This window comes from Mixophyes fleayi, chromosome 6 (genome assembly GCF_038048845.1).
Source record: "Mixophyes fleayi isolate aMixFle1 chromosome 6, aMixFle1.hap1, whole genome shotgun sequence".
Classification (NCBI taxonomy): domain Eukaryota; kingdom Metazoa; phylum Chordata; class Amphibia; order Anura; family Limnodynastidae; genus Mixophyes; species Mixophyes fleayi.
The window spans coordinates 144103056-144122321 of record NC_134407.1 but is presented as its reverse complement, the minus strand read 5'-3'; the positions used below and the strand labels follow the sequence as shown (position 1 = coordinate 144122321).

Here is a 19266-nt window from a genome sequence, read left to right as displayed (position 1 = left end):
TATATATATATATATATATAGATAGATAGATATATGTATATATAGATAGATATATATATATATATATGTATATATAGATAGATATATATGTGCATATATAATGGAAGTTACTCTTTTTTGGAACTACAGAAAGAAAGAACATAGTAATAAAAATGGCAGTTACTCTTTTTTGGAACTACAGAAAGAAAGAACGTAGTAATAAAAATGGCAGTTCCTCTTTTTTGTAACTACAAAAACAAAGAACGTAGTAATATAAATGGAAGTTACTATTTTTTGGAACTACTGAAATAAAGAAAGTATTTTGGACTGCTGAAACAGTGAACGTAGTAATATAGATTGCAGTTCCTATTTTTTGGACTGCTTAAACAGTGAACGTAGAAATATAGATTGCAGTTCCTATTTTTTGGACTGCTGAAACAGTGAACGTAGTAATACAGATTGCAGTTCCTATTTTTTGGACTGCAGAAACTGTGAATGTAGGTATTGCAGGACTAATATTTCAGGACTGCAATAATATATTGCTCTAGAATTTTTTTATATTTTATAAATTATTTCTTAATATTTTTTTTTACTTTTTTTTGTATAATTTTTTTTTAATTTTTTTTTGGAGTTTTTAATAATTACACAATTACTATGGACTTAGCACAAAAATGCACAGGACTAAAGCACCACTGGACTCAGCAGGACAGACACTGGCCAAAGGACCACTGGACTCAGCAAGGACAGAGCACTGGACACAAGCATAAAGCACCACTGGACTCAGCAGGGACAGAGCACTGGACACAAGCATAAAGCACCACTGGACTCAGCAAGGACAGAGCACTGGACACAAGCATAAAGCACAACTGGACTGATCACGCAGGAGTACCACTACCCTACAACCTCCCTCTACCCATATCACAGCCCAAATGAAAATGGCGGCCGCTAGCGGGGAATTTATGCAATCCGAGTCTCGCGAGATCCGACGCGAGACTTGGACGTCAGAGCCTCCGCACTGTTCGGATGGGCTCGGATTAGCGGAATCCGAGCCCGCTCATCCTTAGTTTAAAGCTACATGATACATTGAGATCTCCGTGATACAATAATGCACAAATGAAAGTAAAGTTTCCATTAAAATTGTATGACATTTCTATTAAATAATAGGGATATGATATGTGAATATATAATGGCATTAGAGTGATAATGCATTTCACAGTGTAAAATATAAGGACACAGATCTAACAAATTCTAAAGTAGGGGGTATGTTATAATTTTACAACCAATTAAGAGCTGGATCATTTAAAATGTTGTTCCATGTGGACTTAATGAAACAAGGTACCTCTGCCATTTGTGAGATTCACCTGGCACTTGGTGAATTATCCTGCTGAAGCTGGCAGGGACTGATTGCAATGCAAGTACTCAAAGACTACAGCTCATTCTTTTAGGAAGAGCCGGAAAGCCATCCATCAGAGCTTACCATGCAAGAGGTGTTGGTGAGCTAACATTCAAAATTCTCTAAATCCTTTGGCAGAGGTAAAGACCAGAGATCAGGTGCCAGGGGTGGGGTGAATATTTCACAAATGATGGGTGTCTTGAATACTGTAAATATGTGGTTCTGCTAGTTGTGTGAAGGGGGAGTTAACCTATAATTTTTGTTCTGGGTGACGGACTCCTTTAAATTGGAAACCTATCTGAATTATCTATGATCATTTTGAAAGCCCAAACTAAACTTAACTGTATCTGTTTCGGTTAGGTCAACATCTCTACATAGTAAATACAACCCTACAGCCATATACTAAACAAATATACATCCTAGGTATAATTGGCTGCGTCCTATTGTTTTCTCACCTTCAAGCAAGGAGAGGTTAGGGCTATACCCTTTGCTACTGGTTTCAAGTGGAAGAAATCAATGAGCGCATTCACATCCGGAAAAGTATTGGTGTTATTCAAGTGATATTCTGCCTGACTGTTCCGAAGGATCTTGAAGTGCTTTACGGTGTCCTGCATGCGCACTGAAACATAAAGATGCACAGAATGTGTTTATAAAAAATGTCAGACTTCTTGTAGCGCACTGTCACCTAATATGCCCATGCTTTCCACACTGACACTTTGCTGCTACATACGTGGAACTAGGACTGGCTGAACGGGGAGACCAATCCAAGGCTACACCACCTATACCATGATTTCTGTAACTGCACTGTTATTTTAACTTTAAAATAATGCACTTGATGCACCACTATAAATTAACACAAGTTTTTTGCTGTAGCGCAGAAAGCGTTTGTTTTAAACTGCACGTAACTCAGCCCTGCATACTCCCCAGGTCAACAAGGAACGGATCTGAAGATACGTGTGGTGATGGCTACAGATGTAGTTTTACTGTGCTTTACTAGACCAGTTTCCAGACGCCTACACCTACATGGAATATAACATATCAAAAGAGAGCATAGAAAAAAAATATATTCTATTAATGTTGCTAGTCAATATTATATTAATTTATGATTGTACATAGAACATTTTTAAAAAAAAATTTTATTTTTTTTTTTACTATTAGGGTGTACTTAATGTCTACTGTATGTAACAGACATTTTTACAGTTGCTCCTGATTGAAAACACATGTTTTGGCATGCATACATAACTTGTATTCGGGACTTAGACTAGGCCTCTAGCTGGAGCAAGAGATACGGCAGAAAACCAGCGTACTTCCGTGTGCGCCTGAGTTAGACGTGGACTTGGCTGTACGGGAACACCCTTACTGTATGTTGCCTAAGTGCATCCGCCCATTCCACACCCCGTTCACTCCCCGAAATCGTAGGCTGTAGTAAGTTTCCCTTGCGCTGGAAGCTGACTTGGACTTGTCTGCATCCTGTTGCATATCGTCCGGTTCCGAGCATGCTCAGCGTGATTTTTGTGAATGATACGCACAAAAGCGGCAGATCCGTTCATTGATGACTCGGGCCGTTGGAGTCTTGCAAAATGGCACTATCGTGTTAAATCCTCTATTGATTTAAGACTCAATATGACTTCCCTAATTGTAATGTTTTCATTTAAGATATATCTGTGATAGGTACAATCTGGTGGACCAAAAAATACAGGTGTCAACATTGCCTGAGGGACCAAAACAGAGACAACATTCAACTGCCCGAAGAGAGACCTGCTGAATATTATAATGAACTTCTTTTTTGGAATTGCTGTATAACATTGCAATTTATGTATATTTGTCAACTTTTCCCATCCCCTAGACATTGTTCAAATGGTATAAAAAACCCACTCTGTCAATCAGTGACAGAGTGTTCATTTGAAACTAATGTTTCATTGATAAATGTTCTTATTTCCCTTTAAGACAAAGTGGTTGGTGTCACGAGCCGCGGCGGTACTCACAGCCACCGCTTCCCATGCGCCCTGACATCACTTCCTCCCAACTTCCGACCGTTGGCGAGGCAACGGTCAGACGCCCCGCAGTGTAGCGCCGCGTCCCGGCAACAGGGGATAGCCGGGCGTGTGCACAGAAATACTTAATAGCCTGGTGGCTATTTGGCCTTAATTTATTAATTAGCCAGCCCCTGGGTCTGCTTGCAGAGCTAGGCTCTGATTGGTCCACCTGTATATTTAAGGCAGTGAGTTCTGCAAACTCACTGCCGGTTATAGTTCTGTATCCATTCTGCTAGCCTGCTCTCTGCCTTGTTCCTGTCTATTAGACTTGCTGTTGTTTTCCCGTGTATGACCCTTGGCTTGGATTTGGACTTTGCTTGTGAACCTCGTGACCCTGACCTCTGGCTTGAATACCGACCTCCCTGCCTGCTCGTGACCCTTGACCTCAGCTTGTTTATTGGTACTGTTGTCTGCTGCCGGCCCCTGACCTCTGCTTGGATTCCACTCCGCTTGCCTGGGTTCTCCCCAGCCGGTACACACTTCACGACCCTCTGTCAGTCCGCAGCCCAGTCTGTCCCCACCATCAGGGGCTCCAGTGAACACCTGACTGGCAGAGTAGACTCCGGGTTGTGTTGTGCCGGCTGGAGGGGTTTCTAACAGTTGGACAATATTTTTTTTTTCCACCTTATTAGGTATCAGGACGTGCCGCAGCTTCAGGGCTCACAATGGGGTCAGCGGGACCACCTCCCTTGTCAAAGCCATATGCAGCAGTAGCATGGCTCCTGACAATTTCTTTAACTGAAGCTCCCTCTCAACACAAAGTTGACTGACTGTTCCTGAAACAAGTATTTAGCATTACAGACTAATGAAGAAAATGTTACATTATTTTAATAGGTTCACTTTTTCCCCCATCTACAAGCATTTCTTTAGAGATGAGTAATGAAATGTTTTATATATTGAGAATAGAGGGTTTGTTACCTCACATTATGGGTTACCTGAGAGAGCGTACACGAAGTCTTGCTTATCACTGACACGTATTAAGAAGGACCCAGTCCCATTTCCCCTTTTCATGAGCAGATTCACAGCCTCTGTCCGTGACAAGTCTCCGAAAAACCATCTGCAGAGATAACCAGGAGCAGTTAGAGTGCAGAAAAAAGCCGTCAGGCTCAGAGCTGTTGTGAAAACATATTTATTGCATCTTAAGGTGGAATAATAGGTGGAATGTGCAGACATAAAGGAAAAATGTGTAACTTTGTACCTTGATTAAACCATGTTGCATACTGCTGTTCTAAATATGTGTAATCTTTTACTGCAATTTAAGGTACAATACAAAAGAGCAGTTGTGCTGTAGTAAGTGACCTCCAAACATTGGGCCTGAGTCATTAAGGAGAGTAAGGCAAAGAAAGGAGTCAATTTGATCCTGGACAAACCATCATCATCATCATTTATTTATATAGCGCCAACATATTCCATGTTACAATGCAAGAGGTGCAGATTAATCTATTATTTAATTTTCTATTATACTTAACATATAAATTAAATGCTGGCTGCTTTTTCATCTAGGACACAAATACTTGATAGCTTTATTTTTAAACTGAAATTTAAAGTTGATCTAGGACATGCCCTACCCCAACTATAAAATCTGTCTGCACTTTTTAAATTTACCTCACCCTCCAATGCAACATGCTTTTGCCAAAGTGCAAAGTTACTTCTTTTTTTTTTGCTTTGCTCTCCTTAATAACTCAGGCCCAGAGAGTGCAGATAATCAAAAACTAAAAGACCCATACAACACCCCCCCCCCCCCCCACATTCAGCTTCCTGAAGCCTCCTTCTATTGATCAGGCATTGTCTGCTGTCACAGAAACCAAAGGAAACCTGTGATTGCTTAATATTGTCAGTTTATTCTAATCGGTTGCTATAACAGCAGTCATGGACTGATCAGTAGAGGGAGCTTCAGTAAGCCAGAAGATATAAAACAATGTCTGCTTCATGTACATAGGTGCCCTTACATAATTTTGTTATGGGGCCCACAAATATCTAATTACCAGGACCGGTAAGAGTTATCCTAGACAAAGCTTCAGCCCATGCGTGCCTCCTTACCTTGCTGCCAGAGTGACCATGGCACTGAGGGTAGCCACATGATCTTGCCTTGCAATCTGCCACGTGTTTAGCCCGGAAATTCGCTATAAGGGGTGCGAGATGCAACTCTGTAATTTTGTCCTCCTATACCACCTTCTGCCTCAATTTCTTCACCACAGTCCTAGAATTTTCTCCCCCGCCATCCTCACTTCCCCTGTAATTCATTTCTACCCCACACCCTTCTCATCCTGTAATGTATTTACACCTCCCTCACTCTCCACTGTAATTTATTTTCCTCTCTCGTAACCTCCTCAGTAATTTCCCTCCTCTAGTGACCCTGTAATTCATCCACACCTCCCTTCTTTAAAATCCATTCCCCCCTAACCTCTTGCAACTTATTTTCCCCTCCTTCACAGACCTCCATCCCTGTATTCACATACCGCCTCACCATCCACCCTGTATGTCATTCACCACCTCATCTTGTAAAGCAGGCAGGCAGAAAAGGAGGATGTCAATATCTGTGGCCATGTGATCATACACATCATTTTGCTTGTTGCTGCTCTACACTGTCAGTGACTGGGAGCATGTGCAGAGGAGTTCATGTGATGTGGAAGATGGCTAACCCCTGTTCTGATAAGACCAGGAGCAGCCGGCTGGGAATCTGTAGGCCAGAGGCAGAACTAGTGAGCTGTGGACCCCAGTGCAGGGAAGCAGGAATGAAGGAACCGGGGCCCACAGCTTGCTAGTTCCCAGTGCAGTGGGCCCCTTTATCTCCATGGGCCCCGGTGCGTGCACCTGCTGCATCAATCGTAGTTCCGCCACTGCTATAGGTGAAAGATTTGTTGGCCTGTAGGTTGCCTGTTGCCCACCACTAATCTAGGCAGTCCCCTAGTTCATCTATGTTACAACCCTGTGTGCATATTTGTGTATGTATAGATTACAATAAAAAATATGTGTAATGAACTATGCAATATTGCTCTGTCATATAAATTGTGAAATGTGTGTACATTTGATCTAATTGTGGATTCTCATCTAGCACAGCAATGTCACCTATGTGACCAATGTGTAAGAGGGTACAGTTTTCTATTCATTATACATATATATTCTATTGTGCCTATTATGTTATTAGTGCTTAACATATGCTCCTGCGCTTTGATTCATTTTTCCCATACATTTAATGAATTGGAATGTGCGGACCAATCCCCTCTTTCTTTGTCTTATTTTCATATGTTTTTAAAGAAAGCAGCAATTATCCAGGTTCCCACCAGAATTATTTGTAGTAGGTAAGGTAGTCTATGTAGTGAAATAATACATAAAGCTTCAATTCTCCACTTGTAGAGCAGAGAACTGACGCAGTTCAGCTCAAAATTAGAGCAGAGCTGACATCTACTACCTGCAGTGGTGGAGGATTTTGGGACACGGAGAAGGGAAAGGAGCAGCGTACACACTGCATGGTAATGCTTAATATCATTATCATGCTCCAAACAGAATCCTCTAGGCTTAATTGCCTTAATATATACAGAAGTAGACTGTTAGTTTAAAAACTCATAATGTGACCTGAGAACATCAGAATTCATTATAATTACATTTCCTGTTTAGCTTAGTATAATTAAGTGATTGAAGTTTTATCCAACACTGCTTTGTATTTAATAAATTAATTTATATACATTAACCATATGCCAGTAGGTGCATTGAACTCCTTGGTTACTTACGACTGTTCTTCAACTGTTCCTTCCTCTGCCAGGTAGTTATAAGGTACATATCCTGTCTTGCCAGTTTTACTGCCATTTGCGTTCAGCTTTTCCACATGCCACCAGTCCCCAGTCTTGTCCAGCACTTGGAACTGATCCCCAGATTTGAAACTTAGCTCCTCTGGAGAACAGCCTTCGAAATCCCACTGGCTTACATATCTTTGTGCTGGCTGATTCATCACTATATATCCATCCATCGTGAGCACAGAGTTGGAACTGAAGAGATTCACATTTGATTAGTACAATTCTGCCAGGAGGACACGCCACAATTTCACCACCATGGACTTTCCAGTGCTGGAATCATTGCTGGGAGGGTGTAAGAGTATAACCCGTGAGACGAGTTCTACAATATGCAAATTGTGCCAGGTCACTTTGTGTAGTGATTGCTAAATCATACATCTGAAATTCTACCTCCACTTCCTCATTGCTTTCACTATAAGCTATTGTGTTACACACCTCTCTGGGGATTAGAACACGGCCAGGAGAGGGGAGGAGACAGGTGGAAACTCACCTGTTTTATCACATTGACCTTTCTTAAGACAAGGAAAATAACTGATCAACATGCAATACTGAAACCTTATTTTGCTATTATATAAGTCACATTATTTGCTAGCTAAATGTAAGGAAACTTATCAGAACTTGTATTAAACCGCTTTGCCTTATTGATGTTCATAAATGACACTTTCCTAGCGAACTGATCCATCCAGGCTTTTAAGTCTTCCTATCTGGTAGTCAATGCCTACAGAGCAGACAACAGATAACTATAGTCTTAAAAATACAAAAGCTCACAACTAATTAGAATTCATAAGTTCAGAATGGTGCCTCACAGTAGCTGCAGTGTTGGTAAATGTCACAGTTATGGTAATCTCACCTCTTCCTAAACACAGTGCTTCCACCCAAATCTTGTTCTTTCTTTAGGTTTGCAGAGCTCGTCATGTTCTACAAGGGTTGACAGGGTCCAACCTGACTTTGTAACTGAATGGTGATGAGACACACACAGCTAATAAAATGGGTGAGATAACTGTAACCATGAAATGCAAATAACAGGTAATAAGTCAGTGGTACAATCTTATTTCAGGAGATTAACTGAACAATCGCACAGTGCAAATTGCATTGACTAATGGCAATCAATAATGACATTTAGCAATAACATGCCATAAAAGAATCAGTAACAAGGTTGATGAATTGGCAGAATTAGCAATGGCCGTACTCTCAATAACATAAATTAGTAATAACAGTGATTATTGTTTAAAGTTCTTTATAATGAAGCTGGCAGCAATACCATATTAAACATCTCACTCCTTGCATAAATCACTTGGCTTAGGGACTGACATAAAATGAGTAACACTCACATTTTACAGGCACACACCATATTCTGACATGTCTCATACCGGAAATATGGATAAAATGGAACTTTAGAACTAGAACTGCGAGGTGCCGTCAGACATTGTCTCGATGTCTGGCTGTGCACCTTGTAGGCTAATGCAGTACAGAAATCTCTGCTCATTTCCCTCGCATGTGGGACATGCGAGGGAACATGAGTCGAGTAGTATCAACTCTGATGCGATTTGTCTCTGCAGACTGTTCCGGAGATACATCGTGTCACCTCGCGTCCAATTGAATCTGCCACAAAATGTTAAAAGTCTTTCCAACAGCTGTGATGATGAAGATAATAATGAAGAATAACAGTGTGTCAATTTATAATGAGGACAATGACAACTATGACTTATCTCGAAGAAGAACATTATGATGATGGGGGTTGTAGTCCCAATAACAGCAATAATAACTAGTAAGATGAAGACAATGATGTCGGTAGTAGACCCAGCACCTATAATATTTTGTAAAAAGATAATGATGTGGGTAGTAACACCTTCAGAAAGCATAAGCTGAGATATGGTAAGATAATATATGATATATACAAAAGATGAGGGGAGGAGGAGTCCCAACAGTTCAAGGCCAGACCTCTAGCTCAGACTGCTGTACTGGTGATTATCCCCATTTATGGTGCTGTGCAGTAAGTAGTGGGTTACTCACACTTGCCGTTTACACTGACCGGTTCTGGAAACATGAAATATGGGTCTAGTGCCTAGATGGGTCTCCAATGGCTTTCTTCAAAAGACCATAACATAGAAATTGCACATGGAACAATTGGAAGAGATCAAGATATTCTGTAAACAACTGTAACAGTTCCAGACTCCAACACAAATTGACCCTAGTCTGTCTGTCTGTGTCTGTCATTCTGTCTGTCTGTGTGTGTGTGTTAAGGAATTTAGACTGTAAGCCCCAATGGGGCAGGGACTGATGTGAGTGAGTTCTCTGTACAGTGCTGCGGAATTAGTGGCGCTATATAAATACATGGTAATAATATTTATAATAACTGGAGCTGGACTCCCTCTACACCAGACCTAGATTCCATCTGGCATAGACCTTGACTCCCTCTGGACCTCTGTCAGATTGCACTGGACCACTGACAACTTAACCTCTGGGATAGACAGTTCCCTATTTGATTCTGGCAGCCCTGTCCAGTAACCTGGCAGATTTCCTGTTAGATTGGCAGCTCTTTCGGCAAGACTAGCAACAATCTCTGTAAGGTTGGCACCTTTCTCTATCTATAAACATGTCAGAATAAAAATATGATTTTTTCCCAACCGCACCCAAGGTGCTGCCCAACATATAACAACAGTGCCAACCCAATGACATTAGATAAAAATTAATACAGTTACATGTAATAGTGCTCCTGATTATAACACCACAAATTGTCTCTACAATATTCAACACTTATACATATGCAGATAAATATTCAGATAGTTTGTGTAACACCATAAAAAGTAACTTTACACCAATATCACCAGTTTTGATGTGAGTTCAATAGACGTATATTTCAACCAAGTAAAAAAAAAAAACTGCTCATGCGTTTAAACTGTATGATTCTTTTGTCGCCACTAGTGTGAAATAATAGTCATAACAATTCTGTTTGTGCAGACAATTAACTCATAATCACACCAATCCACAATATGTGATCGCCAACCTATTGTGCTTTCACTTACTAGATTTTTGTGTTATAGTGCTCTTATCAATCAAGGAAGTAACAGTGTCAACACCGGTTACCAGCTCAACTCATGGTCAACAATAAAATAATCCACAATTCATGATCACAATCGCCTTCACCCAATTGTGACTGCCCTTTGACTTTTCACATTTTACTTGTAATTTAATGCAACTTTAAATAGCTGAGCTGATGAAATAGGGCAGGTCTCAGATCATCACACATGACCACAGGTTCAGAGCTCTTGAAGGGCCATGCAAAGTAGGACTGTGGCACACGATTCTGTGCCTTGGGCGGAGGGGAGAGCAGAGGAAACGTGCCAGAGAGCCAGAAGCGAAAAGTGTCAGTCAGACTCCGATGTGTGAATCTCCTTATATTAATGTTAATCTTAACAACCAGTATATTAAAACAATTACAATTTAATATGTACAATATACAAAAAAACAATCACATTGTGCACAATCTCTAATGAAAATCAACTTATGAATTAATTCAGTTTAGTTAGTTAAAAACCAATTGCATCCTCATATACATAATATCAAGGTAACAAAGTATGAATGTTATGTTTTGCATTGAGCTTTGGAGTAAAAGATCAGTTCCATATAGAGGATTAGACACTATTGGTTATAAATCAAAACAGGCTCATCAGAGGAAAGTCTTAAACATGAATGGATTTAGGAACCACCACTGTCCCAATTACTTTAGCTCTGAAGTATAAACAAAAAGCCAACTCTCACCACCCTCTGAGTCATTAAGGAGAGCAAAGCAAAAACAAGGAGTAAATCTTCTCCAGGACAAACCATGTTACAATGCAAGGGATACAAAATTAGTTTATTACTTTGCACCTAAGTTAAATACTGGCTGCTTTTTCATCTAGCACATAAATCCTTGATACCTTTTTTCACGAACAGCACTCACCGGAGCCTGCGTGATGCGTGTGTGACACAGGGTTAACCAAAAAACAACCACCTGGTCTGTCTAAAAAAGATTAAATTATTCCCTATCTATGCTACACACTAGCTTTGCAGTACTAACTATGCCACCACCAAGTTTTTTTCTGACAAGAGCTGACACTCTTATTTAGGAAGCCTTCGGTTCTCCCTAGCATTTATCTCACACAATTTACTTTAATCAGAGTTCACATAAACCACAATGTTCTCCCCGTTTCAATTATGTAGCGTCTTGACCAAACTGTCGCGTGAATTCATAAGAACACAGAGACTTGAACTTATTAAGTGTAATTTAATATGGAAAATACATCCACAATGCTTAAGATAAATCAATTAATAAAAAGGCATACAAATATAAAGCAATTGTTTCTTATAAAATAAAAAAGATAAAACACAGAATTGATACCTCACTTATAATCAAGTTTCTGGTGCTTGGGAGAAGCAGGAAAAATGGAACCCTCTTCAATATCAAATTGACTCCCTCAAGAGTGAACCAGGACTTACATTTCCACTACAGTTTTAAAACCAAGCTGCAAGCCACCCAGCCCCCTTTCCTGTGAGGTCAGAACCAACAGGACTATAGAATGCAAATTAGGGTTTTATGATTCTGCTGTTGAAACAGGTTTAAGTCAAGTTTTCTTTACACTGTCCTAACTTTTCAACAGTATGACTTACAAACATCATTTTACCTCCACACAACATGTCATACGTTCCCCTTCATCTGCACACCACACATGCCTCTGGTAAGTATAAGATTGGAGAAAATGATATGATATTTTCCTGTGACCCTTTACAGCTTGAATCTGTCATTAACATATAACCCTGTCTCTGCAGTCAGCCTGTCTGGGCCTCCCAAACATGTGTTAGATTTCATTGTCTTGAAAGAGATATCCTCAAAGGCTTTCACATTTGTGTCCTGCCATAAATGGTACAAGGTGCTACCCTTATCTACCAGCCCCCTCTGGGTAGTTTAAAATAAACAAAACCCACTGATCTAAACAGCTTCTCTGAGACATGTCACACCATTTCTAGAAATTAATTCACCAACACATATTTGCAGATTTATGTCTAAAAATTAGCTTACACGTGACACCTTTATTTTTGCACTGAAATTTAAAGTTGATCTAGGACATGCCCTATCCCAACTATATACCTGTTCCTACATTTTAAATATACCTATCCCTCCAATGCAACATGGTTTTGCCCAGGTGCTAAGTTACTCCTTTTTTATGCTTTGCTCTCCTTAATGACTCAGGCCCACTTTGTAGAAATCTGGCCTTCAGTATCTTAATTATGGTTCGGTCTTCTGTATCTCTGTATTACTGATCATGTATAACTGAGTGCTACTGAGGGTGAAGATGTGAAGATGAAGGGGGCTGTTACATTAGCACCTGTTGCCATCCTTGTCTCTCCTACTCATCCTCAAGCACCCGCCCGAGGATGAATTAAAAAGCTTAATACATTTTAAGATTAATTTAAGCTTATACCTCTCCCTGTCACAGCTTTGCACCCTCAAAAAAACACTGAGCACCCCCCCACAAAAAAATGTCTTGCACCCTAGGCTGCAGCCTAGCCTGCCTATTAGATAATCAGGTCCTGTCAATTAGTGCACATTTTCTCCAGCTAACCCTGATGTGTTTCTCCTCTGTATATTGCGGTTTCCTCAGAAGGCTGGAGGATAATGTCTGATCTTGGTCTTTATGTCCCCAGTGACCAATTCGTGGTTATTAATTATTTAAGCTTCAAGTGCAGTGGCGGAACTACCATAGGTGCAGCAGGTGCAGTGCACCGGTGCACATGGAGATAATGGGTCCCACTGCATCGGTTCCCACAGCTCGCTAGTTCCGCCTCTGTTCAGCTGTATATTTACGAAGCATATATTCAAATGCAAACTTCTTATAAAAATCCAAATCAAAACACAAATATGTTTCTGAGGTAATATAATCAATATAAAGTAAGATAAAAATGATTTGACCTTATAAAGACTAATTTGAAGACACTTTATTTAACAAACACTAATATAATCTAAGACAGACTAATCTAATAGTGCTGCAGAGAGGTCCAGTAGAATTAGAAGTGTAGATTTAGCACTGATCAAATCATTGGCTACCTTAGTCAGTGCCATCTCTTTGGAGTTTGGTGAAAGAAAGCATAAAGCTTGGAGGGGCATTGGAGCTGTGAGATGGGATGGTAATCTGAGAGACTATGGGTCAAAATCTGTTTTTTTTTATCAAGCAGAATAATCAGTGCATACTTTAATAATGTTGGAAAGAGATCAGTGTAGAGAGAGATAACAGATTTAGATGTGGCTAGGATGAGCACAGGAGACAGGGAGCAACTGATTTGTGATGGAAGAAAAGGGGGGGAGTAAGTAGGTTGGAAATGTGTACATGAGAAGGTGGTGAAAGAGTAGAAGCTATTTGATATCCGAGGAATGAGAGTAGCTGAATTATCCAGTACAGGGCAGAGGAGGGGCGACTGTAAATTAGGAGAATGATAAGCAGGAGTGACAGAAAGTGGAGGTGGTAAATAAAAGCATGACTGAGAAAGTCTAAAGGTTATTGATAAACTGGAGAAAACAGAAAATGAGTACATGTGAGAGGATGTAAGAGGTAAGTAGGAAGTATGGGTTGAAGTTGAGGTCACAAACAGCAACAAAAATAAGTTATTCAAAATCATTATGATAAAATAGAGATGTTCACTGACCCCCGTGTTCTGGTTTTGGATGTGGTTTTTGATCTGGATTAAGTTTGTGTTTTGGTTCCGGTTTTGGAAAAACCGCCCTTGCGTGTTTTGGTTTTGGATCTGGATTAAGTTCGTGTTTTGGTTTTGGCAAAACCACCCTCGCGTGTTTTGGTTTTGGTTTTGGATCTGCATTGTTGTTTTTTTAAAATAGCTAAAATATGCTACAATCACATTATTTTGCTCTTTTTCTGTTCCTACATTATTATTAACCTCAATAACACTAATTTCCAATGAAAAAACAAAAGTGACAGAGACTGACGCTAATGTGAAGAAACGTACAGCCTAGGTACACTCAGGAAAACCACCAAATTCCTATTAGGTCAAATATATACGAAAAGAAGTGTACCTTCAGCACCAATTCTCCCCAATAGCATTTGGACTGAGGTAATTCCTCAAGACATAGATGAAGAGATCTATCATAACATGTGACACTATGGAGTAAACTCAAAAGTACAAAAACATATGGTAATAAAGTCTTGACATATATAGCATAAACACATTAAGAGCAGGCAAGTCCCAAAGAAAAAGTAGATCCTCCTTCCAGGATGCAGGAAAGTATAAAACCTCTTCTTAAGTGTAAGGTTTACATAGGATAAATCCCTTAGGAAATCTGCTTACAAAAACGCTGAGGATATATAGCACATCAAGCTGGATACTGTTTACGAATTTCTTGTTCTCCAAATATTCCGCCACTCTCAGCAAGCATATAGGAAAGAAATAGAACATCTCTAGTGTGATTCCATTTTAATAAAATGATAAAAACACTGATACATGAAACACAAAGGTGTAATGAAGGACATAAGTCATATGTACTCATACCTGAGAGTCTCTATCACAGCGCATGTAACGGAGGGTATAAATGGTAATCCCGGGTAGATTCACCTCCTGCTGCTGCGGACAAACTGGTACGTGATGACAAACATTAACACCCGCTTAGCCAAAGCGTTTCGATACCTGACTGGAATCTTTATCAACCTTGATTATGGATTGTGCCTCATTGTCTATATTGAATCCCTAGAAATTTGAACCGGTTGGGTGACAATCATGGTGTTCTTTGAAATGATTTGATAAGCAGTGTTTTTCCATCCCTGCAGCTGTTTCTCAGATGTTCTTCTAGTCTCACTTTTAAGGGCCTTATTGTTCTTCCCACATACTGTGATTTGCATGGGCATTGTATAAGTTAATTACTCCATTACTATTGCAAATCAGAATACTATTAATTTTGTAAACCTGTCCATTTGGTTGTGATGCAAATTCTCTTGTCGGTTTTGTGCGCTTATGCTTGAGTGCCCTGCAATTTGAACATCTCCCCCTTAGTTGTAGTGGGGTTTAGAGAGGTTTGTATGATTGATTGTGATTTAAGATGATTTTTTATTAGTTTAGTTTTTAGTTCCGGAGCCTTTGTAAAAATTACTTCTGGGTAGAGGAGTAAGATTGTGGACAGCTATTTGCCTTTAAGAAGGGTTTGCCAGTGTTTCTTGAGATGTTTTTGATTGCACCTGCTAAGATATTGATTTATGTGACGAAAAAATGTATTGCTGTTTGTGTCTATGGATTTATCTTTTAGGTTAAAATTAAGTAAAGATTCACTCACATTACATTCTATTATCTAGAATGCATCATTTTACCAGTTGTGGTTCGTAATTTTCTCAAGGAACTGGTTTCTGAACTTTCTCCTTAAATCCTGAAATGTTTCTTCTCTGTCTTTTAAACTGGATCTTATACTTTTTAGTCAATTTGGGTGATGCTCACATGTAAATAAGATTTAACTATTAATGTCCACTGTCTTGCGGAATGTATTTTTCTCTATTTGATCTTGTTCTATGAAGATCTATAGATCTAGAAACTCCACACTCTTGTTATTGTATTTGGCTGTAAATTTCAAGTATCTATCTTTGTTATTTAGTTATTTAGTTCCCTTCCAGATAAAGGAAATATCATCAATGTATCTTTTCCATAGGACCAGGTTTGCCCCATAGCTATGTGCTGATGAGATGGATGCCTTCTCTCATTTGCTCATGAATAGACTAAAATATCTACGGGCAAACCTAGTCCCCATGGCTGTCCCTGTCTTCTAGAGGTAGAATATCCCCTCAAACCATGCGTCTAATGATAATATCTATTCCCTGAGTTATGAAAGTGGCTTGTGTGGGGTCAAGTATGGTATGGTATATTTCTCTAGAAAGCATGCAACACTAATAAGGCCCTGTGGATGGTTAATCATCGGATAGAGTGAAGTGACGTCACTCGTTACTAGCCATTGATCTTGTGTCCATGTTATATAATGTTGGTCTTACTGGTCTTGTGATCTGTCTGTATTGTCTTTCCTCTGATTTTAAGCCAAATTTGTCCCTGGGCATCTTTGATCTTCTGGTTTAATACTCAATTGCTGGACTACTGAATTGGACATTGTTTGTGAATCAGGTGCCCCAGACAATAAAATAATCCTCCTGACATCAGACCATTGCTGGCCTGTACTATGATTCTTTTATTAAGGTTTTCAGCAGTTAATATCATAACTGAGGAGGAAGGTTCATCTACAGAACAGAAGCTGACTCTGTGGTAAGAACCTATTTACATACTAATTAGTACCTTCGAACTATTGTCATTTGCAAACCACTCTGATATATTATACATTAGATTGTGATCTCACTAGGATTGCATTGTGTAGTACTGCAGTCAATTATTTTTTTCTTTACCTTAAATTAGTGGTGGATTTTGGACACCTCCACACTGGAGCCACTCCCCAGAAACACTAGATTCTCAAATCTCAGATATCCCATTCTAAGTGTAGGTTATTTTCCTTAACTATTCTATCTATCATGAATTGTTGCTGGACTCTGTGATGCTGTGGTGGGGGACATGGATGTTACCGGCACCTTTTTGACCATGACTTTTTATAGCCTGGAAACATTGTTCACAGGATCAATGTTTGAAACAGAGAAGAGATGCACCTTTAGTTATTGGTATTGTTTTATAAATTGTATTATGTATATGTCACATTCAACGGGTATCTGTGGAACCCTAGAGCCTGCTAGGTTCAGCACCACCTACAGTGAGGCGCGGAGTCTAAAAGGAGAGAAGGTTTTCACCAGTGAACCCCGTAAGGGAGTTTGGACATAGCGAATTCTGCCTCACAGGTCGTAGCCTTCAAGGAAGGTACTCAGCAAGGCCCAGTGGAGAGTGCAGAAAGGAAGATCTGTGGGAGCAGCACGGTGGCGTAGTGGTTAGCACTTCTGCCTTACAGCACTGGGGTCATGAGTTAAATTCCTGACCATGGCCTTATATGTGAGGAGTTTGTATGTTCTCCCCGTGTTTGCGTGGGTTTCCTCCGGGTGCTCCGGTTTCCTCCCACACTCCAAAAACATACTGGTAGGTTAATTGGCTGCTAAAAAATTGACCCTAGTCTGTCGGGTCTGTCCCGTCCATCTGTCTGGTCCGTCCATCTTATGTGTGTGTTAGGGAATTTAGACTGTAATCTCCAATGGGGCAGGGACTGATGTGAATGAGTTCTCTGTACAGCGCTGCGGAGTTAGCGGCGCTTTAGAAATAAATGTGGATGATGGTGATGATGATGATGGGAGGAGTACACAGAGGTCTGGGTAGCAGCAAGCAGGAGCCTGGATCAGGCGGGTAGAGAATCTGCAGCAGGTATACAGCATTGTGCAGGTGGCGACAGTAGGAAACTGGATCAGAGGGTGCAATCTTTTGCGGCAGGTAAATACCAGGGTCCAGGAAGCTGCAGTTGGAGACTGGATCAGAAGGTGCGATGTTCTGCGACAGGTATACACCAGGGTCCAGGTAGCTTCAGCAGGAGACTGGATCAGAAGGTGCGATGAACTGCAGCATACTAACACCAATGTTCAAGTAGCTGCAGCAGGAGACTGGATTGGAAGGTGCAATGTTCTATGACAGGTTTACACCAGGGTCCAGGTAGCTGCTGCAGGAGACTTGATCAGAAGATGCGATGAACTGCAGCATGAAAACACCAGGGTCCAGGTAGCTGCATCAGGAGGCAGGATCGGAAGGTGCAATGTTCTGTGACAGGGGTAGCAGAGGAGGACGCACTGATAATATGGATGAATAACTCAGAGATTCACAAATGGGAACACTAGCCTAACTCAGAGGCTAGAGAAGCTCACAAGCCTGGTTTAGGCAGGAGACATGAGGCACAAGGTATAGGATAAACCACAATAAGCACCGAAGATAAAGAACGCTTCTAGTTTGGGGTAACTGAGAGTAAATAAGATATCGTAGGAGAAGTGCTGAAGGTTGGATTGGCAAGAGATAGAACAAATTCTTCAACCACAGCGTCCGTACAAAGTACCGTATATACTCGAGTATAAGTCGACCCGAATATAAGCCGAGGCACCTAATTTTACTACATAAAACTGGGAAAACTTATTGACTCGAGTATAAGCCTAGGGTGGAAAAGAGCGCTAATTTAAAAAGCTAAATAAAAATGATAGGTTCAATCTATGAAATCATTTTTAGCTAGATGACCAGGAACATTAATAAATGATTATAAAATCATTGGGTACAACCTAACCTAAATAAAGGGGTATCTAAGGGGGTAGGGATATAAATGTATGAACATGGTGGCTGTATTGTTTGTTCATTATGTAATTGCACTGTAAATTAAAAATAAAAGGAGAGAGAGAGAGAGAGAGAGAGAGATGTTCACTTACCCGGCAGTGGAACTTCCTGTTGTTGGAACGCATATGCAGAAGTTGACAGCCGAGGGACCGGACACCAGGTAAGTTCACCCGTGTATAAGCCGAGTGCCCTTTTTCAGCATACAAAAGTATGCTGAAAAACTCGGTTTATACACGAGTATATACGGTAGTAAGTTTGAGAGAATGGGATCTCTGGTTTTATTAAAGGGACTTGCCCATTCCAACGCCCTCCCTCTAAAATTGGACAGCAAGAAAAGTACTTGCTTATATTTGTTGTCAATAAGATTTGGTAAGGAGGGAAAATATGATAAACAGATTTTCACTAGTGCACTAAATTGTCCTATACCCCAATTGGTGGTGGGCATTCAAAAGCAAAAGAGAGTCAGCAGTCTTTGAAACTTTAGATGATGGGTTAACGGGAACCTTGGAGGGGAGTTTGGATTGAGAACAGGAGTCTCCGGCTGGGACAGCAGGAGAGGAGTCCCTGACTGGGATGGCAGGAGAGGAGTCCCCGACTGGGACGGCAATAGGACTCACTAAATTATCCATAGAGGGAGTTAGAAAATTCGGCTTGGGCTGAGCACACGTCTCTGGGGCCTCGGTCTGAGCACACATCTCTGGCTCCATTTTCTCCTGCTGTATTTTCTACCTTCTGGTGGACTGCATTCCAG

The 19266-nt window shown here is 40.4% G+C and overlaps 1 protein-coding gene across 2 annotated transcripts in view; it reads right to left on the bottom strand.

Moving 5' to 3' along the window:
• The window catches only part of PTK6 (protein tyrosine kinase 6), a 28965-nt gene extending 21452 nt beyond the window's left edge, over nucleotides 1-7513 (bottom strand). For both annotated transcript variants that reach the window (XM_075176684.1, XM_075176685.1), the window contains exons 1-3: nucleotides 7140-7513; nucleotides 4344-4465; nucleotides 1828-1991 (exon numbers count right to left, since the gene is read on the bottom strand). In XM_075176684.1, coding sequence (XP_075032785.1) covers nucleotides 1828-1991; nucleotides 4344-4465; nucleotides 7140-7375 — 522 coding nt within the window. In that variant the 5' untranslated portion in view covers nucleotides 7376-7513. The remainder of the gene's footprint in view (nucleotides 1-1827; nucleotides 1992-4343; nucleotides 4466-7139) is intronic.
• Between the last annotated feature and the right edge of the window lie 11753 nt (nucleotides 7514-19266).